At 45.1% G+C, this 22,183-nt stretch overlaps 2 protein-coding genes across 8 annotated transcripts in view; one reads left to right on the forward strand and one right to left on the reverse strand.

Moving 5' to 3' along the window:
- Positions 1-22,183, forward strand: part of FLACC1 (flagellum associated containing coiled-coil domains 1) — a 64,480-nt gene that overhangs the window by 30,357 nt on the left and 11,940 nt on the right. For 2 of the 7 annotated variants that reach the window (XM_054723195.1, XM_054723198.1), the window contains exons 14-15: positions 40-149; positions 1,152-1,309. In XM_054723195.1, the coding sequence (XP_054579170.1) occupies positions 40-149; positions 1,152-1,278 (237 nt within the window). In that variant the 3' untranslated portion in view covers positions 1,279-1,309. Of the gene's footprint in view, positions 1-39; positions 150-1,151; positions 1,560-5,861; positions 5,913-18,338; positions 18,356-19,511; positions 19,562-22,183 lie in introns of those variants that run through there. The other 5 variants (XM_028153106.2, XM_028153105.2, XM_054723197.1 and 2 more) reach the window with 4 other exon arrangements.
- Positions 2,913-22,183, reverse strand: part of CASP8 (caspase 8) — a 28,674-nt gene continuing 9,403 nt past the window's right edge. Inside the window, exons 2-9 of the mRNA XM_054723200.1 lie at positions 20,161-20,265; positions 19,661-19,997; positions 17,035-17,140; positions 15,765-15,903; positions 13,846-13,964; positions 11,504-11,645; positions 5,700-6,198; positions 2,913-4,269 (exon numbers count right to left, since the gene is read on the reverse strand). Coding sequence (XP_054579175.1) covers positions 4,110-4,269; positions 5,700-6,198; positions 11,504-11,645; positions 13,846-13,964; positions 15,765-15,903; positions 17,035-17,140; positions 19,661-19,965 — 1,470 coding nt within the window. The 5' untranslated portion in view covers positions 19,966-19,997; positions 20,161-20,265 and the 3' untranslated portion in view covers positions 2,913-4,109. The remainder of the gene's footprint in view (positions 4,270-5,699; positions 6,199-11,503; positions 11,646-13,845; positions 13,965-15,764; positions 15,904-17,034; positions 17,141-19,660; positions 19,998-20,160; positions 20,266-22,183) is intronic.

Genomic DNA, 22,183 nt, shown 5'->3' on the forward strand with positions numbered 1-22,183 from the left:
TTGGAAAAAGATAGCTATTAAAATGCACATGTCTTTCAGAAAGCTGCGGTGGCAAATCTGGAGAAAACACTCCAGACCAAGCTTGCTGAAACTGAAGAGAAGTTTAAATTCACCATACATCTCCTGAGAGAAGAAAACATTCATCTGAGGTGTGAATGGGGTGCAAAAACATGGCTGACTTATCTTTAGGAAGGGGGAGGGGGTTGGGTGAGGAATAGGTGAAGATGATCCCAGGTGTTTCCTAAAGAAGTCAAGACACAGGCACTTCATGAGGAAGATATTCACTGTGAGCCTGGTCACAGAATTTACCTGCTGTGGTCAAATAGTTCATTTGATAGTTACTATATCTTTTTTCATGCTGTTGAGCATTTTTACCCTCATTACTCTGAATTCTTGTTTCAGATCAGTTTCTTAGCTCTGCTTCACTTATCTCTTCTTCTGGAGAATTCTCTAACTCTTTCATTTGGGGGTTGTTTCTTTGTCTCCTGATTTTGGCTGTCTGTTTGGGTTTGTGACTGTTTTAGGTAGATCCTCTACACCTCTCAATCTCTAGTGCAGGACAGTGTTAAAGGCTGTTTCTGACTCATTGGATCAGGCAAGGACTCAAAGCCTCCAGAGACTGCCTCTGCCTACAAACTAATAGGATTCTGACTTGAATTGCCCCCTCACCCCCCAAACAGTTCGTTTGAAATGGTGCTGTGTCTTAGTTTTTATGCAAAATGACACATGGTATTTATCTGAGACTCTTTAAGTGCATTCAGGATTTAAAAAACTAAAGATTATTTTTAAATCCATCTCCCCTGAGAGTTTAGGGGTGTAGGTGTTAGTGGTTTACCTTTCGATGTGGCTGCATTGTGTTCCTGTGGAAATCAATTTTAGGTCAGAAATTAAACTGCAACCTGAAGATACATCTTAAATTATTAAAATAAATGTCAATCAATACTTTAATAAAGGGAACTTATTTATTATGTTGATTTAGTGGGAAATTCCTCAGATGGGCATTTGGTCACCCCCATATCCTATCTCACTAAATTCAAAACTATTGCAAGTAATGAGTAAGATTGCTCCCAGTGAAAGAATGAAACCACAGATATCCTACCCCACTCTCTACTCTTTGAGTCTATAGTGATACATTTTCTCTTTCTTTATAGGCAAAAGATAAATGCCAAGAATGGAGGAACTTATGAAGAGCGATCTGGAAGGTCAACCTGTATTACTATTTATGAGGATGATTCTGAGACTTTAGAAGACGGTAGCAACAAAAGACAAGAACTATGAGCAGAAAAGTTGTTCTCCATCATCGGAGCTGGTAGGAACACCATCTCTTAAGCCTGGAGCACTCCTGTGAGGTTTTCTTGAGAAATGCATATGATGGGTTTGGTTTGGGGGTTCTCGATTCTACTTTCGTCTTTTCACAATTTGCTTTCTTCTGAGTGGTTGGGAATGTTTGAATTCTTATCTCAATTACATAGATTTTTTTTTCATGACTTTTCATTGAAAAGTGATGTGCTCTGTAGCCAGAGCTGAGCTTTCTCTGGGTGTACTATTTTCTCTTCCACCTTTACATATTTTATTATGAAGACACTGATCTGAAAATTTTCTTCCTATAAAATGTTAATTATATTTTGGACCATACCTGGGGCATTTAGCTAGCAAGAAAAAAATTTATTGGTTTGATTTCAAAAACCTTTCTTTTTCACATGTGTCCCCACTCTCACCTCTCAATCACATTCCCTAACCTGTGATTTAGGAAGAGTTTCTGATAATTCTTGCCAGATTCTCTAAACCATTGCTAGAATTCAAATGCCACAGTGCAGGCAACATAAATAAGTGAAATGGGCTGCACATAAAGAAAAACAATCCGACCATCACAGTGATAATTGGCAATTGGCTGCAGCTTCAATAGAGGGGACTGGGGGTGGGGTGGGGGGAGAGACAGTGAGAGAAACCATTCCATTGCTGCCATACAGGAGCATGGAGTTAATGGGATCAAATATTCTGATTTTTCAAGAGAAGGTATTCTAGTTTTTATATCACATCTCCCAATTTTTAAATATGAACAACACATTTTTTAAAAATATTGATTTCAGAGAGGAAGGGAGAGGGAGATAGAGACATCAATGATGACAGAGAATCATTGATTGGCTGCCTCCTACATGACTCTTATTGGAGATCGAGCTGCAAGGGCATGTGGCCTTGACCGGCATCGAACCTTCAGTCCACAGGCCAACGCTCTATCAACTGAGCCAAACCAGCTAGGGCTGAACAACACATTTTTTAAAAATACAACTGTGTGAACCAACATTGGGAGGTTCAAGTAAAATGTATCTGTGATCCAAACATTTTCCACCTATGAGATGCCATTGGCAAAAAAACAAAACAAGCAAAACAATTTCCTGCGAACAGTAAGGTTAAGTTATATTTTATTAGAAGTACATTTGAAAAACTAATTTTTTTTTTAAAAAAACACCTAATTAGCTTTTAAAAACAAGATAATTCCTGAGTATTTCAAATGAAATTATAATTTTAAAAGCATGACTAAAGCACAGCAATGCTAGCAAAAAAGCAAAGCAAGCATGTACAGAAGGATGCATATACTACAAAAGCAATAAGAGGAAAGGCTGAAAAGGGAATTTGGAAATAGATTGTAACAGATTTGTAAAACCATTTTGGGTTTTTTAAAGCTTTTAATGCAAGAAATAATATTTTTGAATTTGTATTTTAAAGAAACCTGTAGTGCAGTTCAGGGCATATTACTTTGAATGAAAGTTACTTGAGACACAGCCAGTACAAGATGGACTCTCTGACCATGTTTTATTCCCCTGAAAGTCAGAAATAAATCTCCCATGTGAAAGGCACTCTTCCCCCCCGCCCCTCCCCCCACTCCCCCTCCTCCCCCCTCCACGCCCGTATGAAGAGGGTAGAAGGCATCAATATTATCAGATAGGGAATTCATGGCCAAGAAGGCAGTGTAAACAAAACTTGTTATTTCTTTACTAATTGAACCCAAACTTCTTTGTCTTGTAAATTCTTCTCAAATTTATTGTTATTTTGTCTAAAAGATATAAAATCTGCCTGATTTGGTGGGGTTTTTTTAGTCTCATATTTCTATGAGCATGTATGAAAGTTAATTTTATTTTTCTACTGTTAATTTATCTTACGTCATTTTAATTAGTAGAAAAGCCAAAGAACCTGGATGAATAAAAAGGAAAAGTTTTCCTTACATATAATTGTAGTGTGGAGGATGGCTTAGAAAGAGAGGAACTGTTAAAAAACAATTCTTTTTTTAAAAAAAATATTTTTATTGACTTCAGAGAGGAGGGGGAGAGAGAGAGAAACATTAATGATGAGAGAGAATCATTGATCAGCTGCTTCCAGCACACCCCCTGACCGGAATCGAACCCGGGACTCTTCAGTCCACAGGCCGGTGCTCCATCCACGGAGCACAATTCTTAACAATTTGAAGCAGCGGTCGCCAACCTTTTGGACCTCACGGACCATCAGGGGTCCAAGGACCTCCGGGTGGCAACCGCTGATTTGAAAGGAATTAAATGACTTTGGGCTGAAAGCAGATCAGAGATGTGTGAAGTACACATTCTGCCACTGTTTTTGAACCATTGTAATGTTGCATTTCTTTTAAACTTACTATCCTTTGTATCTACTATAGTTTTTAAAACTTTTTTATCAAATTAAAAATACAATTAAAATCATGCCTATGGCTATAAATATCTAGCTATTGTTGCAAAGCCAGAAATTTAGGCTTCAATTTGCATAAAAATTAAATTGTCTTGACTCCCATTCTCTCCCCTCTCTGACTTCAAAAACTGGGGGGTGGGGCCCTAGCCAGTTTGGCTCAGTGGCTAGAGCATCAGCCTTTGGACCAAATGGTCCCAGGTTCAATTTGGTCAAGGGCACGTACCTTGGGGCTCATACCGGAAGCAACCCATTGAAAAGGGAAAAATACCCTCCGCTGAGGATTAACAACATAAAATAAATGGGGGAGATAAATCTAATCTTATTAACAATTAAATTAAGCATAGTGTTATGCAAATAAATGATAGCATAAAGTAAAAGCATTATAATACAAAAATTAAGCATAGTGTTATAGATCAATTAAGGGGGAAGTAGAGTTTTTTTCTCAGCGTGAAAGTGGGTTGTGGCATCTGCTTCCAAATATTCTTCTTGTCTTTCTTCCTGTCCTTACTGCACACGTCCTTACTGCTCACTTCAAAGTTGACCTCAGTGAGGATGGTGAGAATGTCATCACCCCTGTAAAACAGCACAGCATTGTGACCATCTGTGAGGGGAAAACACTGGTAAACCCATTCATCTGCTGTGCTCATGCTAGCTATTTCTCTCAAAACATCAGGCGAGCCCAGCTGGCGTGGCTCAGTGGTTGAGCATCGACCTATAAACCAGGAGGTCAAAGTTCGATTCCTGGTCAGAGCACATGCCTGGGTTGTGGGCTCCATCCCCAGTAGTGGGCATGCAAGAAGCAGCCGATCTTTGGTTCTCTCTCATCCATGATGCTTCTATCTCTCTCTCCCTCTCCCTTCCTCTCTGAAATCAATAAAAAATATATTTAAAAAGAAACATCAGGCAGATGAAATAAGTTGCTAAACTAAGACCTACTATCGCTTTTCAGGTAAAGGATGTTTCAGAGCTTAATAACTTATCTCAGGATCTCTGTAGACCATCAGAAACCTCAGTGTTAACATGAGATTTGGTTTCTTCCCCTCCCAATCTGTTAGTACCTCACTCTACTCCAGGTTCTATGTTACTTGCCCCCATCATCACCTCAATGATCCCTAACATCCTCTGCCCCAAATTGACATTGCTTCTGTGGATTCATTCAGGATGAATCCAACGTATGGGAAGTGAAAATCCAGTGTCTCCTGCAGCCACACACCCCCTTTCTCACCCGTCTCGCTATTCTGTTTAATTGGGCAACCTGTTCACCCACCTCTGCAAATAGCCCACGCCCCGAACCTTGCAGGATTCATGGTCTGAATCGCAAAATGAAAACATAGTGTTGATGTTATGGTTCACTCCTTTATCCGCCATAGAAAGTTCTCATTCTTCATACACTTTAAACATAATAATACTGAACTAGAAGGAACCCAGCAGAAGATTCCTTGCTATCCATCTGTCCGTTGTGTGTGCATTTGGGTGACATACAAAACTTCATATAACTAAAAGAATTGTGGGATATTTAAATGAGGAAAAGCGATTTTCCTACATTTTGTGGCTTTAAATCAGGCCAGATGAGTACCAAAATAAAGGGTTTCTGCTCTTCCACATTTCTCTCTCACAATACACCAAGAGGGTTTGAGCCCGGTTAGCTATTATGGAACTTTTGACAGAGCTGGAGGATAGCACACATTAAAATGGGTCATTGTCTTTTTGGAAGACTTCTTAGAAGTTTTCTAGTTAAGGTGGCACAGTCATGATTCTGCCCCAATACAGAGCTGGACTTTATGACTTCACCCTCCTTCCCTGCAATCTGATACCCTGCCTGTCCTTTGAGGTGCTAAAAAATGGGAAGTCCTCAGTAAATATCTCCGTTTTTTTTCTACCTGTGACTAAAGATGTTAAGACTTGTCCTCTCTCCCACTTTGCAACCGACGTGGAAAGTACAGCTATGAGGCCCACAGCTGGACATGTATAGATGAATGAAGGGATGAGTAGACAGGCATTACCTAGGACATCTTTCTCTCAGACTCTGGCACAGTGACTGGATATACCAGGACCCCTTTTCGGGGTTTCGGTAGGAAACACAGTTGTTCACAGTGGCCATCCCCAGCAGAAAGTCAGCCTCATCGGGGATATTTCTCTTCTGATATGAGTCCATTTCTAAATAGGCTTCCTTCTCTTCTGAGTCGGTCTCCACAGCTATGCCTTTCTGAAAGTTATCCCCTTGACAAGCCTGGATAAAAAAGATTTTCGGTTTGCCTGCAAGGGAAGGGCACTTCAAACCAGTGAAGTAAGAGGTCAGCTCATAGATGGAGGCTTCCTGCCCATCGCAGCCGTAGACGATGCCCTTGTCTCCATGGGAAAGGATGCAGCAGATGAAGCAGTCTTTGTCACTGTGGTCCTTGCTTTGGTAGTTCTTCAGGATCTCACAGATTTCCTTTGCTGTGGCGTCTTTGTAAGCCACTACCTCAAAATGAAGCTCACTAAAGGTGTTGTGCAAAGCCTCTGAAAAGTGAAATACAGAAAGTCATATTACACCAAACAGTACCCAGACCACAGCCAGAGCTAAAGAGAGCACTGATAAGAGTTTGCACCAGAACTTAAGAACAAGATCCTCTATATTAGTGGCTAGATTCTAGCTGGAAAAAATTCCCCAGTCTCGGGGCAACAAACAGAAGTAGAATGCTATTGTTGGCCCATTGCCTTATTCCAGCTCGTCTACAAGATGAGGAAGCTGTTGCTTAGGCTTACTACCAAACCAATCTAAAAAATAACTGTATTACTTACACTAATCAGAAAACAAAAACCAAAAGGACTTTTAACAAACTATCCATACTTACTTTATTCTGAATGCTCTCAAAACTGTAAAAATAAAACATATGAATGTTTAAAAAGTCAAGTAGAACCAAAAGACCTATTTATTACCAAAAAAACGATCCCTCTCTAGCCCTCCCTATTACCTAGTCACGTTCCATGAAGGCAACCACTTTCAAATTCTAACTCCTTTTTTTGTTGTTATCAGCCTCCATTTTGTAATAAATTTTGGTACACTGCTATTTATTGATTGATAAATTTTAGACTTTTGTATTGAATTACTGATCTGGTGCTCTTACACAATTGTGTACAATTTTTAGTAGAATCAATAGTAATGTTTGTATTACTAGTACTATTTAAACAAAATATTTAATTATGCTTCCCTTCTATTTTTTAATTGTTGACACTATTATAGATGTCCCCCATTTTCCCCACCTTTGCCCCCTGCCCTGGCCTTCACCACACTGTTGTCTGTCTCCAGGGACTAATCTCTTCACCTTCTTTCATCCAATTCCCCCTCCCACCTCCCCTCTGACATGTCAGTCTGTTCCATGTATCCATCCTCTGGTTCTGTTTTGTTCATCAGTTTATTTTGTGTCCCAACATGCTTTATCTTTTAGAAGGTTCCATGTACATTTGAGAAGAATATATTCTGCTGCTTTGGGTTGAAATGTTCTGTTGTAAATATCAATTAAATCCTATTCCTGGCCCTTGGCAACCTGTTTGAAGCTACAAGTGAGCCACAGTTTGTGGCTGCCTCTGTGGGCGTGGCAAGGCCAGCTTTTACCAGTACAGGGCCCAGAGGTGGGTCCTCAAGCCTCTCCAGCTGGCTGTTAGGCTCAGTCACTGAAAGAACCTCTGGCAGAATGGGGAGGGTGCAGATACTGGATCTCCTGTGAGGGCAGGTGCCATTCAGACTTCAGGAAAGACGGTGGGTGTGATCCCCATCACGAGCCACAGGTCTGCATCTGTCCTGGTTTTTCCTTGACCTTGGCAGGGCAGAGCCCTAGTAGTTGTGTGTGTGTGTGTGGGGGGGGGGGGGGGGGGGGGGGGGGGGGGGGGAGGCAGGGCTTCTGGAGCCCAGAGGTAGAGTCTGCTGGAAACCAGGAGGGTGTTTCTATCAGGTCCCTGTGAGAGGGAAGAGCCAGTCTGGTTCATGGGAAAGTGAGGGGAATGACGCCACCCCAAAGCCAGTCACTAACACTTCCGAGTTTTCCCAGACTTCTTGGCCCCAGCCAATGCTGCTGACTCATCAGCAGGGCTTAAGATCCACAGGGTCAGGCGAAAGGGATTCCTGAGGGTGAGGTAACAGCTTTTCCCCAGGCTGATTGCTCTGCCCAAGAAACAAGGCTGCTGCGGTATCAGAGGATGACTGAGGACAGGCATCCTGGCAGTGGTTCCCCCTGTTTCCAAAGCCACACCCAAGACTCCTCAGCGGACAGCCCGCACTGGCCTCCCTGCCCAGAGCCCGGAGGGAGTGGCTGCCAGCGGAATTTTGCACAATGATCCTTTAGAGGGCGCCTCTGTCTCCAGCGGGCTCTGCTCTCCTTGGCAGACAGAAACCCTACCGTTTCTCACAACCGGATGCTGGGTGGGCACCTGTCCCAGCTCTGGCGCTCTGGTCTGGGGAGCCACACCTGGGATTTAGGCTTCACGCCCCTCAGAGGGACCCTCCTGCAGCTGATCCTATCCCCCTCTAACCTCAGCCGCCCCTTCACATCCCCACACTTCCTGCCAGCCCTTGGTTATAAGTCTCCTCTGTAGATTGTCTTTAGTGGGTAATTCAGGAAGATCACTCCCCAATTTCATTGTCTTTCCAGTTGGGATCTGGGAGGAGGTGAGAGCAAGATCCACCTACTCTGCTGCCATCTTGAAAAGTCTTGTGCTTCCTTTCTTATGAAACTGTTGTCTTTCCTGGAATTAGTCATTGCACTATTTTTTATTGCTTTGTTTTCTATGTGTTTAACACTACTTTTCCCTCAAATGTATTCATAGATCTAGTCAGTCTTTCAACACTGACTAGGCTGCCTGTCTTATTTCTTTTTTAATAAAAAATTGTATATATTTAAGGTGTACAATATGATGATATACACAGTGAGATGATTACAATAGACAAGCTAATAAACATATCTCCACACATAGTTACGGTGTGTATGTGTATGTGTGACGAGAGCACCTGAAATACATGCCTAGCATATGTCTAGTATTCAATACAGCATCATCTATCTACACTAATAAAAGAGAAGCAAGCAAATTGACTATACCTCGCTACGCCCACCAGCCAATCAGGAGCGAGTATGCAAATTAACCCAGCCAAGATGGCTGCAGCCACAGAGTGAACAGGAGGCTTGGGTTTCCCCGGCAATGGAGGAAGCCAAGCTTCCTGCATACCCTGGCCTCCGCTCAAGGCTACAAAGTTTCAATTACAGAAGATAAATAAGTCCCAACAAAAATGGCTGCGGCCACAGAGCAAGCAGGAGGCTTGGGTTTCCCCAATGATGAAGGAAGCCAAGCTTCCTGGCCAGCCCTGGCCTTAGCTCAAGGCTACAAAGTTTCAATTATAGAAGATAAATAAATCCCACATACCAGGGCCTCTGCTTGGGTCACCAAGGGGCGTGGCCAGCCTGAAAACCACCACAGCACCCTCGCCCAGGCCGCCCCACGCCCCAAGGGAACCCCCACCCTGATCTGGGACACCCTTTAGGGCAAACCAGCCGGCCCCCACCCATGCACCAGGCCTCTATCCTATCTAATAAAAGAGTAATATGCAAATTGACAGTCACTCCAACACACAAGATGGCTGCCCCCATGTGGAAACAATATGGCTAACAAAAGATGGCCAGCAGAGGAGGGCAGTTGAGAGGGACCAGGCCTGCAAGGGAGGGCAGTTAGGGGTGACCAAGTTGTAGGGGACCCAGGCCCTGCAGGGGAGGGAAGTTAGGGGTGACCAAGCCTGCAGGGGAGGGCAGTTAGGGGTGACCAGGCCTGCAGGGGAGGGCAGTTAGGGGCAATCAGGCTGACAAGGGAGCAGTTAGGCATCAATCAGGCTGGCATGGGAGTGGCTAGGGGGTGATCAGGGTGGCAGGCAGAAGTGGTTAGGGGGAGTCAGGAAGGCAGGCAGGTGAGCAGTTGGGAGCCAGCAGTCCTGGATTGTGAGAGGGATGTCCGACTGCCTGTTTAGGCCCGATCCTACTGGGATCGGGCCTAAACAGGCAGTCGGACATCCCTCAAGGGGTCCCAGATTGGAGAGGGTACAGGCTGGGCTGAGGGACACACTCCCCTGTGCACGAATTTCGTGCACCGGGCCACTAGTATATATATAAAAGGCTAAGCGACTGTCCAACCTATTGACTGGCTGACTGGCTGGTAGGTATGATGCGCACTGACCACCAGGGGGCAGATGTTCAACGCAGGAGCTGCCAAGCAAAGGCAACTTTGCAGAGTGCCCTCTCGCACTCCGGGACTCCTTGGGGAATGTCGGAGAGCCAGTTTCGGCCCAATCCTTACAAGCCAGGCCGAGGGACCCCACCTGCTGGAGGGACTCCACTCACTCTAAAGACACCCTTCAAGCCGCAATGCTACCCCAGGTGCAGCTGGCTGGGGAGGGACTGCAGAAGGTTGGCTCCAGGGCGTGTCTGGCCTGTCTCGCCCAGCCCTGCCCCTCCGGCTACCTTCTAATTAATTTCCTTTTAACATGCATGAGTCCGTGCACTGGGCCACTAGTTAACTCTAGTCACCATGCTATACAGTAGTTCTGTAGTCTTACTCAACCTAGATGACTGCAAGTTTGTATCTGTTGGCAAAGTTTGTATTCTTTTAATAAGAATGTTTTAATAGTGAATGAAATCAAAGGCCTGAAACCTCTTCCTCAGTCCCAAGATGTATGATGATAAGTGATGTAGTCAACTGACTCAAGCTCTTTGTCTTTTTAAAATCATAGATTTGCTTAAACAAATGTTAACTGAGACCTTTATGAGAGTCCCGATGATTAAAGTCAGCCTACCTTACTTTTCTAAACTTTACTCAATTTAAAAAGTCAGTCATTACCTGATGTTATGACCCATAAAAACTATTTTTAAAAATTATCAAAAATTATTCCTACCACAATGGTTGGGTCAGATTATTTCTGTTACTACTTTTAGTTGTAGCCACTTCTATGTTCACATGCTGCGAATTTGTTTTTCATTAAACTTGTAAATTCTCAATCTTAGCCGAGACAGGCTGAGCTAAAGGATTTCTGCCTAGTTTAACATTTGAAAATGCTCTTTCTGTGGAGGATTCACAGTCTCTGCTGTGCTGTTATAAACACAACTTCTCTACATGGTTTTGATACCATGGCAATGTTTTAACACACTATAATACCTAACACATTCAACAGAAACACTAGTCATTTAGTTGAATTAAAGGCAAAGCTGATTTTCAGTAAAAGCCCTTTTAATATTTTATCTTTATGTATACATTGTTTTAATTTTTAAAATTAAGTTTAAAAAAAAAAAAAGAAAAGCATAAAACTAGCAAATACCTAAGACTGTCCTTCACCTCCACAGGAAAATGTGGTTATAGTCATTTTACTGAAACATACAGCTCTATTGGTATAGCTTTGGTTCACCTCTTTTGATAAAAACATAAATATCCTATATAATAAAAGCCTAATATGCAAATCAACCGAACGGCAGAATGACCGGTCACTATGACGCGCACTGACCACCAGGAGGCAGACACTCAATGCAGGAACTGCCTCCTGGTGGTCAGTGTGCTCCCCCTGCTCAGCCAGAAGCCAGGCTCATGGCTGGCGAGCGCAGCGGCGGTGGCAGGAGCCTCTCCCGCCTCTGTGGCAGCAGTAAGGAGCAGTGAGCAGGCGGGTGGTAAGGAGCAAGGGGTCCTGGACTGCGAGAGGGCGCAGGCCAGGCTGAGGGACCTCCCCCCCAGTGCACGAATTTTGTGCACAGAGCCTCTAGTTAGAAATATTTTACATTTCTTTTGGATTCTACTGTACCTGCATCCATGTCTGTTCCAGTTCTATCCTTTATTATGTGAAGTTTGGGCACGTTCTCCCGGGCTTTGCTAAAATCATAATTGTTAAAGATCACACAGTATCCTCGAGGTTTGCTTTTCATTCGGTAAACTTTGTCCGCTGTCTGAAAAACAAAAACACAACCCAGGAGCTGACACTGCGGGTCAAACACTTGAGATGTTAACAAGCAACTCCCTGGCCCAAGGTTAGGCTGGCCCCTGAGCCAGACTGGGCTCGTTCAGTGGCTCCCACCCAGGCTGGCTCATTTCTCCTCACACAGGATCCCCAGACTCTTGCCCCACCTGGAGTGTGTCTAGTTAATGTCCCAATACTTGGGCCTCCTGAGCACCTTGCACTTACATTCATATTGTCATCATAATGTATTATTTGTCCTCATCTCTGCTCAAGGCAGATGACGTCTGGGTCAGGAACCAGGACTTAATCATTTGTGAGAGCTCAAGCAGGAGTTTCTCAATGAATGAACATCTCAGGGCTGTCTCTGGGCTCCCTTCCATGACCCTGTGGTTTCCACGGCTGTCGGATCAACTCACCCCTGTTTCTGGGCAAACAGCTGAGGGCCTGCCCTTCACACATGACAGTGTGTCCCCAGGCTGTTAAAGCTGATGGATTAATCTGGTTCTCAGGACCACAGGGATAGGAGGTGAGAGGTGCACTGGGCAGGCAGACCTTGGCTATTGCAGGTCACAGTTTCCAGACTCTAGAACCTGACATTACCAGTCCGTGGTGACCCTGGGCTGGCCTTATTTTCCCAGAGCTGTTTCAGTGCAAAATTATCCAACATTTATTGGGAAATCCATGCAGCTCTTCCCAGTAGAGAAAGGGGATCCCAGCTGGAGCGGGGGGTTGGAGGTGTGAGGGATTCTTGGCTGTATCCTATATAATAAAAGCCTAATATGCTAAGTGTGCAGTTGTCCGGCCGTCGGTTCAACCAATCAAAGCGTAATATGCTAAGGCCACTCAACTTATCGCTATGATGTGCACTGACCATCAGGGGGCAGACGCTCCAACCGGCAGGTTAGCTTGCTGCTGGGGTCTGGCTGTTCAGGACTGAGCAAGATGGGCCGGACATGCCCTGGATCCCTCCCACAGTCCCTATACTGCTGGCCAACCTCTGGGACATGCCCTGGTGGGGTCCCTCAGCCTGGCCTGCACCCTCTTACAATCCAGGTCCCCTCAGGTGGGCACATTGACTATCAGGTAGTTCCATCTATATAATAAAAGTTTAAGCGACCTTTACAGTGGAACGAGGAATGATGAGTCACTATAATGTGCACTGACCACCAGGGGGCAGACGCTCAATGCAGGAGCTGTCCCCTTGTGGTCAGTGCGCTCCCACAGGGGGAGTGCCACTCAGCCAGAAGCCGGACTCATGGCTGGCAAGTGCAGCGGCGGTGGCAGGAGCCTCTCCCGCCTCCATGGCAGCGCTAAGGAGCAGTGAGCCAAGTGGTAAGGAGCGAGCAGGCAGGAGGTAAGGAGCGAGGGTTCCCAGACCGTGAGAGGGCGCAGGCTGGGCTGAGAATTTTGTGCACCGGGCCTCTAGTACTTAATAACCTTAAAACCTCGAGCAAGTTATCCAATTTCTCTTGCACCCAGGATCCTTAGCTGTTCCTGGGGCAAAGCCTAAAGTGCTTTACTCTGCAGTGTGCTCCCTGACTTTGGTTAATCCTTGATTTTCAGACTGAGAGGTCCGGTAACTTGTTCAGAAGATCCCCCTCCCGCCCCCCACCAGTAAATTGTTCTCTAGGCTTAATTTTAAGTCTCCTGCTGGGCTCCTGGAGTTCAGGGTTTCCTCTGCTTCCCGCCACAGAGGGGCGGGAGTGGGCTATGAGTCAGAATGGGTTTGGTGTGTCGCTTAGGGTTACACCCGCAGGAGTGCTTGTGTCTAGAAAGGCCATTCCTGGACCGGCTCTCAGGGGTGAGAACACAGAGATGGCTCTTGCACCTAGTCACCAAGGAGAAACTCTCTCCAGTCCTGCTGGGCGCTGCCCCCAAAGCCCGCTGCCCTTCGGGCTGCTGCGGCTGCTGAAAGGGCCGGGCAGGGGCCTTCTCACCCCTCTGCTCCCACTTTTTCAGTGCCTTTGTCTTAGGTTTTAAAATAAACACTTAACCCGAGAGATCACATTTTCTTTACATTAAAAAGTCACACTTGAAGCTTGTACTTCTGTGAATTTTTTCTATAGTCCTCAAAATCCTCACCACGTTTCTTCTCCTTACTGGTTTATCGGGAGGCTAAAAAAGCTAAGGAATACACCAACTAGAACCTGCAATGTAAAGAGAAGAAGTAGTGGGAGGTTTCCTCATACCTGCTTCGGCTCACAGTCCTGCTCCCGGGACTCACAGTTCTGTTCCCGTGGCAGCTCACAGTTCTGTTTCTGGGACTCACTGTCCTGCTCTTGAGGATAGTCTGAAATTGGCCCCCCCTCTGCAGGGAACGACACGTGGCAGAGAAGGTACTTCAGTCAAGAAACATGTAACACCTGGGATAACTATGTAAGTCCCTTTTAAAAGGAAAATTCATATCCTTACAATCCACAGAGTCAGTCCCATTCTTGCCACTGAATAACTCTGCATCTGTTTCAGACTTGCTGGCCTGAGGCCGCATGGTTTGTGTCTCTAGACACATCTTTTAGTGTGTAGAGCAGAGGTGACATGAAGTAGCCACCGAGCCCTCATCCCGGTACTCGGCGGCAGGTCCATTAAGATGTGGGCATGGATGTGGGTAGGAGGTTGTAGAGAGGAAGCAATGAAAATATCAAAGAGTAAATTAATTAAATAAGTCTTGAAAACATCTCCAGGTACGACCCCTTGAAAATTCACCTGGACTTCTGTTAAGAGGTTAAGATGAAAAAACAACAACAACAAAACACAGCTCCCTGCCCAGCGGGCGTGGCTCAGTGGCTGAGCATCAATCTGTGAACCAAGAGATCACAGTTCGATTCCTGGTGAGGGCACATGCACAGGTTTCCGGCTCGATCCCCAGTAGGGGGCATGTAACAGGCAGCTGATCAAAGATTCTTTCTCTCCCTCTCCCTTTCTCATTGAAATCAATAAAAAAAAATTATTAAAAAAAAAAAAAAGAAAACTCCCTGAGCAGAAAAAAACAATTTAATCATACAAGCAAAGCTTAATTTAGCTTATTTTACAAGGCTAACTTGACCTTGTTTGTGCCTCTGAAAATCATGAGGAAAACTTGGACTTTTCTCCAAGGTTGATATGAGGTAACCACTGATCAACCCGTCATGTAAGCAAACTCTAACATCAGAATCGATCACTGCTTTCTCACTACGTAAGCTGCTTTATAACAGCGTGCTCCTGAGCCTAGTCCATGTTGTGTTTTGAATGCTCCCGGTGTGCAAACTGTCTTTTTGTTGTGTGCATGGTAAATTTTTACAATCATTCCTTGATTTTGTTTTTGTTTCTTTTTCATATTTTTTTTATTGAGTTTTAGAGAGAGAGGAAGAAGAGGGAGAATGAAAGATAAACATCGATGTGAGAGCAGAACATCGATCGGTTGCCTTCTGCAGGCCCCCTACTGGGGATCCAAACCCCAACCTGTGCATATGCCCTGACTGGGAATCCAACCAGCAACCTTTTGATACATAGAACGATGCCCAACCAACTGAGCCACACGGGCCAGGGCTGATTCATTGGCTTTACTTTGGCTATTTATGAATCTTTAACAAAGGCTCACTCTTCCCTCCGAATTAGAGCAAACACACAGTTTTGTTTTAAAAATACTGTGACATAGAGGGGTTTGTCAATTTAAGAATACATTTTGCTGCACTGGGGTTGCAGGTTCGATCCCTGGTTGGGGCACATAATGGAATAAACTGGTAGGAATCAACCAGTGAATTCATGGATCAGTGGAATAGCACATCAATATCTCTCTCTGTCTCTCTCTCTCTCTGTCTCCTCTCTCTCTCTCAAATCAATAAATGAAAACTTTTTTGAAAAGAATACATTTTGGCCCTAACTGGTTTGGCTCAGTGGATAGAGCATCAGCCTGCGGACTCAAGGGTCCCAGGTTGGATTCCGGTCAAAGGCATGTACCTTGGTTGCGGGCACATACCCAGTAGGGGGTGTGCAGGAGGCAGCTGATGGATGTTTCTCTCTCATCGATGTTTCTCTCTATCCCTCTCCCTTCCTCTCTGTAAAAAATCAATAGAATATATTTTTAAAAAGAATATATTTTGCTGGTTCACAGCTGTGAGGTTGTTTCTACCTTTACTTAATTCTTCATAAGCACTGATTTTATCCAGCAGGCTCAGGTTGATTTGTTTACAGATTCTTTTTAGGGTGTCCAAATTTCTTTCCCCAAGGATGAGTCTCTTCTCCATCTCCATGAAAATATCAAGCAAGCTCTAGAGGGAGGAGACAGAAAGTTGGAAGACGGAATTGGCCATATTGGCTTTTAGATTAGATTTTTGTTTTTACTTGCACTTTCTCCAACCCAAGGGACCACCCTAGCTTCCCAAGCAGACTCTCCTGAGAGGACAGCCTGGTCTTCAAAGCCAATATACTGCTAGGAAGGCACTTCTGTGTTTTCTGGCCCAGAAATAGAGGAGACACAACATCAGTCCCCAGAACCCGGGCCCTGCGCTAAAACCACCCGTGACACCTTCATGTGAAACAGACAGAGGCGCACGCTGAGACAGCCATGGCCCCCGTGCTGACAGCACTGCGAACTGCCTCACACCCAACATTTCCTCTGGTGTTACACACACACACACACACACACACACACACACACACACACACACACCAACCACACACACACACACACAAAAAAACCCTGCAACACACCACATATGCACAGATATGCACACACCCAGAAACACCCCACACACACATAAACACACGTGCACACACATCACACACACACAATACCAACCACACAGACACACACATACCACACCAGACACACACTCAAAAAAACCCTGCAACACACCACATATGCACAGATATGCACACATCCAGAAACACCCCACACACATATAAACACACGTGCACACACATCACACACACACACAAAATACCAACCACACACACACACACACACATACCACACCAGACACACACACACAAAAACCCTGCAGCACACCACATATACACAGATATGCACACACCCAGAAACACCCCCCACACACATAAACACACATGCACACACATCACACACACAGACACACAAAACCGCATCAGACACAGATACCTGTCTCTCGTGGCTCTGCAGAGTCCCACCTTGGGCTGAGCCCCACAACCCTCTTCTCTTGTCCCGACACTGCCTTGCTCCTGGTCATTAACGTGAGCAGCACTTCAGAGCATACAAAGGGATCACATCTACAACCCGCATGCCTGACGGCTTTCTTCTTCAACCCAGGCTAAAAAGTGAGAATTGGGTTGCTTTTGCCGGAGTGGCCCTCGCTTCAGCCTCAGCAATCCCCACTGGCTGGCTCTTCCTCGGGACTGAATCTTGGCATCACACCAGGTCTTACCATGCTATCCGCCAGTTTGCATCTGGAGAGCTCCTGGCTCAAAAAAAACTTAAAGTCCTTCAATTCCTGTGCAGTCACATCTTCTGAAATCTGGAAAAGCATGACCCTGTGGCGGGAAATGGAGACATTTTTTTAAATAACTTCTCAGGTGATACATGGCGTCACAGCAGACTTGATTCCGACGGCCTCCCTTCAGAATAAAGCCAGCTCATCGCATGGGGAAGGAGTTGAGTTCTTGGGGAGAGGCTGGTGTAGTGACACAGAAAACGACTGCCTCGTGCCCCACTATCCAGCTTTAACAGAATTCAAACCAACTGTCCTTCAGTTCATTTCAGTTCCACGAATTGTGGTTTCCCGTCGTCGTCACTATAACATCAAGATCTTGTTGCAACAACAAGAAGTTTTGATTTTGGAAATTACCTTTTTCAAAATGCAAATCCGATCATCGCTTCCTAATGAAAACGTGTCAGTGTCCTCCCAGCCGTTACCTTCAGTAGGAAGGCCAGACACTTGATGCTGGAATGCAGACCTCTGTGAGTTGAGCCCAGCCTACCCCCTCATCTCGGCCACTCCTCACCACCCTCACTGCCTCTTCTCCAAGCACACCCAGCTGCCCTGCCCCTCACCCCTTTATGCCTAGCCCCCCACCACACTCCTATTCCCTTGTCTGTCTTTAGACAACCACTCATCCACTAACAGCTCAAGCACTGCCTAAGTGCATTCACTCTCGGTGCCTTTGTAGGGCCCAAAGATTAACAAGGAATTGTCTGTTTATGAAGCTCTCCAAATCCCCTGAGGGAAGGGCCCAGGCCCTGTTTGCTTCCATAAGCTCAGAGGGTTGTGAGGGAGAGTGTTTAAAGGGGGACCCAGACTAAGGATGTTGGAACCATGGTCCCACCACTTACGAGCTGTGTGACTTCAGACACGTTACACACGTTTGTCTTCATTGTAGACCGCAGATGCTTCTGTATCTACTCATTGGACCGTGTTGGGGGTTACATGAATACCGTACGTTTGCCTGCAGTCCTCAAACCAGTTGTTGGCAACACACTAAGTGCTCGATACACGGCATTATTATTTGCTAACCTATGATAGGATTTGGGGATATGCTTGTTCAATGAGCAAAGGAATTGCTCATTGAACAATTCAGCAAACTTTCATTATTATGTTGTAAAGGAAACAACTTTAATGCAAAAACACGTTAACTTCAAAGTTAAATTAGAAAATTAAAATTCTGAAAATAAAAATAGTGTAGAAACGGGGTTTACTCAGTATTATCATCTGCTTCATCCTTCTTCTCCTAGAACCTCTACCCTAGAAGTATTTTGCTAAAGCTTTCTCGCTTTGGCCAAGACTGGGTCCAATCTACAGCCATTGCCCCTTTTAACTTGACTACCAGGTATTTTTCCCTTTTACTCTCCTCATACTGAAACCTACTAGCTTTCTTGTACCATCATTGTCTACAAATAAACCTGGATAGTTTATAAGACACTTATTTTTAGGTAGCAGTTCTACTTTGACATTTTAAATGTCTAGTGTTTTCTTATAAGTGGAAAGCGATCACACGTGTATTTTTTTATTTACTGGCTAATGATAAACAATGAAGAAGCAGTCGCTTGTACTTGTGCTGGCTCCACCCTGCCCCCCAAACTAACATGTTGAATATTTTAACAGACAGATCCTGCCCCTGGCAGGGACCCCTGGCCCTATACGAGGGACAGGCCATGTCCGGCACTGGCAGTTTGTCTCAGCCTAACAGCCTCCAGAAGACCAAGACGGTGGGCACAAGCTGAGACCTTCCAGGCTTCCTAGTTTGGGGGGTGCTGTTTTTTTAGGATTAATTGGTGCCTAATTTAAAAATTCCTTAAAAGAACTTCACAATCCTATTAAACCAAAGTTCCCAGTATTGAATAGTATCCTCCTTCCCAATTCATGTTCACCCAGAACACATCAATGTGACCTTATTTTAAAAAGGTCTCTGCTGTTGTGATCTTGTTAAAATGAGGTCATACTGGATTCCAGTGGGTCCTAATTCAATGACTGGGTCCTTATAGGAAGAGGGAGATTCAGACAACAGACACAAAAGGAAGACTGGAGAGAGAGGTTAGATGGATGATTCTACAAGACGAAGACTACTGAGAACAGGGGATTGTTGAAAGAGAGTAGATAATATGTCTCTATTTTTAAAGTCTTGAGAATCACAAAGATTGAGCATCTACCCCCTGGTGGTCAGTGCACGTCATAGCGACTGGTCAACTGGTCGCTTAGGCTTTTATATATGTAGATAGACAAAGTAAGCACACAATGTGGGCATCAAGAAAACAGAAACACCAAGACAACAGACACATATCAGAAAGAGAATCAGAACACTTAGAAAAAGTCTATTTTAATGGCAGCATACTTGCAGGTAATGTTTCACTTTACAATTTTATTTTATGGTTTGAGCTTTTTTTTTTCCTTACTGAATTCTACATCAGGTCTCCACATTTCTTCATCTGGCCCTGATAGGACATCTTCCCAGAACCTCCAAAGTCATTCTACATCAACAACCTGCAATCAACCCTCCCATAGAGATGTGTCCGCTCCCATCCCCCTCCTGTGCTGAGGCTGCAGAGATGGTCCCCACCTGTACGCAGAGATCTGAGCCCGGCCCGGGATCTGAAGCTCCTTCCGCATCTCCTCCTTGCTGGTCTTCAGGCCCTTTGCCAGCAGATCCAGCCTGTCGATTCGGTATAGCAGCTCCCTCAGGAAGGACAAGTTGCTTTCCTCCAGCATTCTCTTCTCCTGGAGTTTCTCGAAGAGCATCAAGGCGTCCTTGATGGGCTCCTGCTTCCTTGGTGGGATGTAGTCCAGGCTCAGGAACTTGAGCGAGGCCACCTCATCGCTGCTCAGCGCTTCCCCAATTTCATACAGACAACTGCTGAAACTCATGCTTGTCCGTGTTAGTCAAATGTAGCTGTAACCTAGGTCAACACACAACATTATGATGAGGAAGAAAAGTACCATTAGCTGCTTGGTTCCCTCGTCAAATGCTATGACATCATTTGCAATACACGTCAGACATTTTGCTGGGGGTACAGGGAAGAAAAAAACAAGCAGATAAGCTCCTGCTCTCAAGTAGCTTACTGTTTGGGATGGTCTATCTAGCCAGTGGTCAGAAGAGTTGTGATCAGGGTGCAGTAGGAACAATAAATGTGAAAATTCACTTGGAAGCAGTGGTTTGCCGACTCTCTGCAAAGTAGAAAAGGCTTTGTTGAAGTCTTACTCAGACTCTCCCTTGCCTTCAGAGGTTCCAGGAGAGCTGCTGTGTGAGAACCTTGGACTAAGAAACCTTGAACTTCCCATCTGGCTCCGTCATCCCCTCGGTCCCACAGACTCTGTGCCTTTGGCACTCTCCTTAACCTCAAATAACCTTGACCTCTTTGGACCCCTTTCCTTCCTAAAGCAAAGCAGATGGTTCCCGGCTCTTTAAGCTCCCTGCGTTTTACTAACATTCTTGGATGAAAAATGCAAATCCTGATTACACTCAGAAGTATTAAGCAGAGGTAGTGAACCAGGATCCATATATTCTGTACATATGATATTAAAATAGAAATACTTTGATTTGCACATTAAGGTAATGTGCAATTTTGATCAGTGTTAGGTCTGATCAAATAATTGAGTCAATCCCTACTCCCTTGAAAACTGACCTTTAGGCCACTTCACAACAGACATTCCCTTTTGCTTAGACCACATTCCACTTGCTAAGACCGTCACCTCTCCCCTGCAGACCTTCCCAGGATCCGGACCTGCACAGAGAATTCTCTGCCCACCCGGAGTCCCTTAAAAACCTTTGGCTCCCATCTTTGGGTGCTGGCGCCATTTGGGGGCACAGCCCATCTGGTATCCAGATGAACTAATAAATTTATAATCCAGCACCACTTTGGCCTCATGCATTCCTCCTTTGGTGACCCTAACAGTAAGCTTTACTTTTTTTTTAACTGACCAAAAAGACTTTGAGCCTTTTAAAAACCACCTTCCTGTCTGCACTTTGATTATAAAACCAGTGGGGGGGTTTTGGTGAAATTTTAAAATGAGTTATAACATGGTCCCAGTTATCATTACATACAACACACACACACACACACACACACACACACACACATTTATACAAAAATTAGGATCAGGCTGCACATCTAGGTGTATACACGTCCCCGCCCCCCCCCCCACACTTAACATTTAAAATAAACACTTATCCCTACCGTTAAATATCCTTCTTTGCCATATTTTTAATGTCTCTAGATTTTTCAGCACATGGATATATCAAAGTTTATTTTAAGCATTTTTCTATTTCTTTACTGTTAAAAGTCATATTGTATTGAGAGGCTTTTGCATATGTCCTATGCCTATCTCTGATTAATTCTCTCTTAGAATTAGAATTATGGGGCAAAACCTTTTTCCTCCCTTTTAATGTAGAGCTGACATCATTGTTTAGACAAGTCTCCTTGAGTCAGGAAACTGAACGGATAGTATCTTGGAAGACACACTTTGCGTTGGATTCACAAGGGCTGCTGGGCTGAGATCTCTCACGGCCAAAGCAATCGATTGTCATGAAAATATCTTGGTTCGAAAGAGATCTTAAATAAGGGGCCAGCACCTCACAGAAGATATTCAAAGTGCAACAGACAAAACTGCTGGACATATAAAGAGACAAACTAGCAAGCTCGTTCCCTAAATCACAGTCCATAGAAACACACCTGGGTGCTCACCAGGGTATGCTCCTGGCGTCTCACCACAGCGTGACGGGTAACCTCGAGCAACTAGGAGCATCCCACGTGTCCTCCAATAAAGGGGCACTAAACAAACTGAGGCGCAGTCATGCCACACCATGTCATGCAGAGGTTAAAAGGTGCATTCCGTCCGGGAGAGGCCACGCGCCCCTGGGTCCGGGTGAGGCCATGTGCCCCTGGGTCCGGGTGAGGCTGGATCCCGGGACCGGGTGAGGCCGCGCGCACCTGGGTCCAGGTGAGGCCACGTGCCCTGGGGCCCGGGTGATGCTGGGTCCCGGGACCGGGTGAGGCCGCGCGCACCTGGGTCCGGATGAGACCAAACCAGAGGGAGTCGGACCTGCATTACCACCATTGGTCCACCACCCAGAGCTGAAAAGTCA

Source organism: Eptesicus fuscus, chromosome 11 (genome assembly GCF_027574615.1).
Source record: "Eptesicus fuscus isolate TK198812 chromosome 11, DD_ASM_mEF_20220401, whole genome shotgun sequence".
Taxonomy (NCBI): domain Eukaryota; kingdom Metazoa; phylum Chordata; class Mammalia; order Chiroptera; family Vespertilionidae; genus Eptesicus; species Eptesicus fuscus.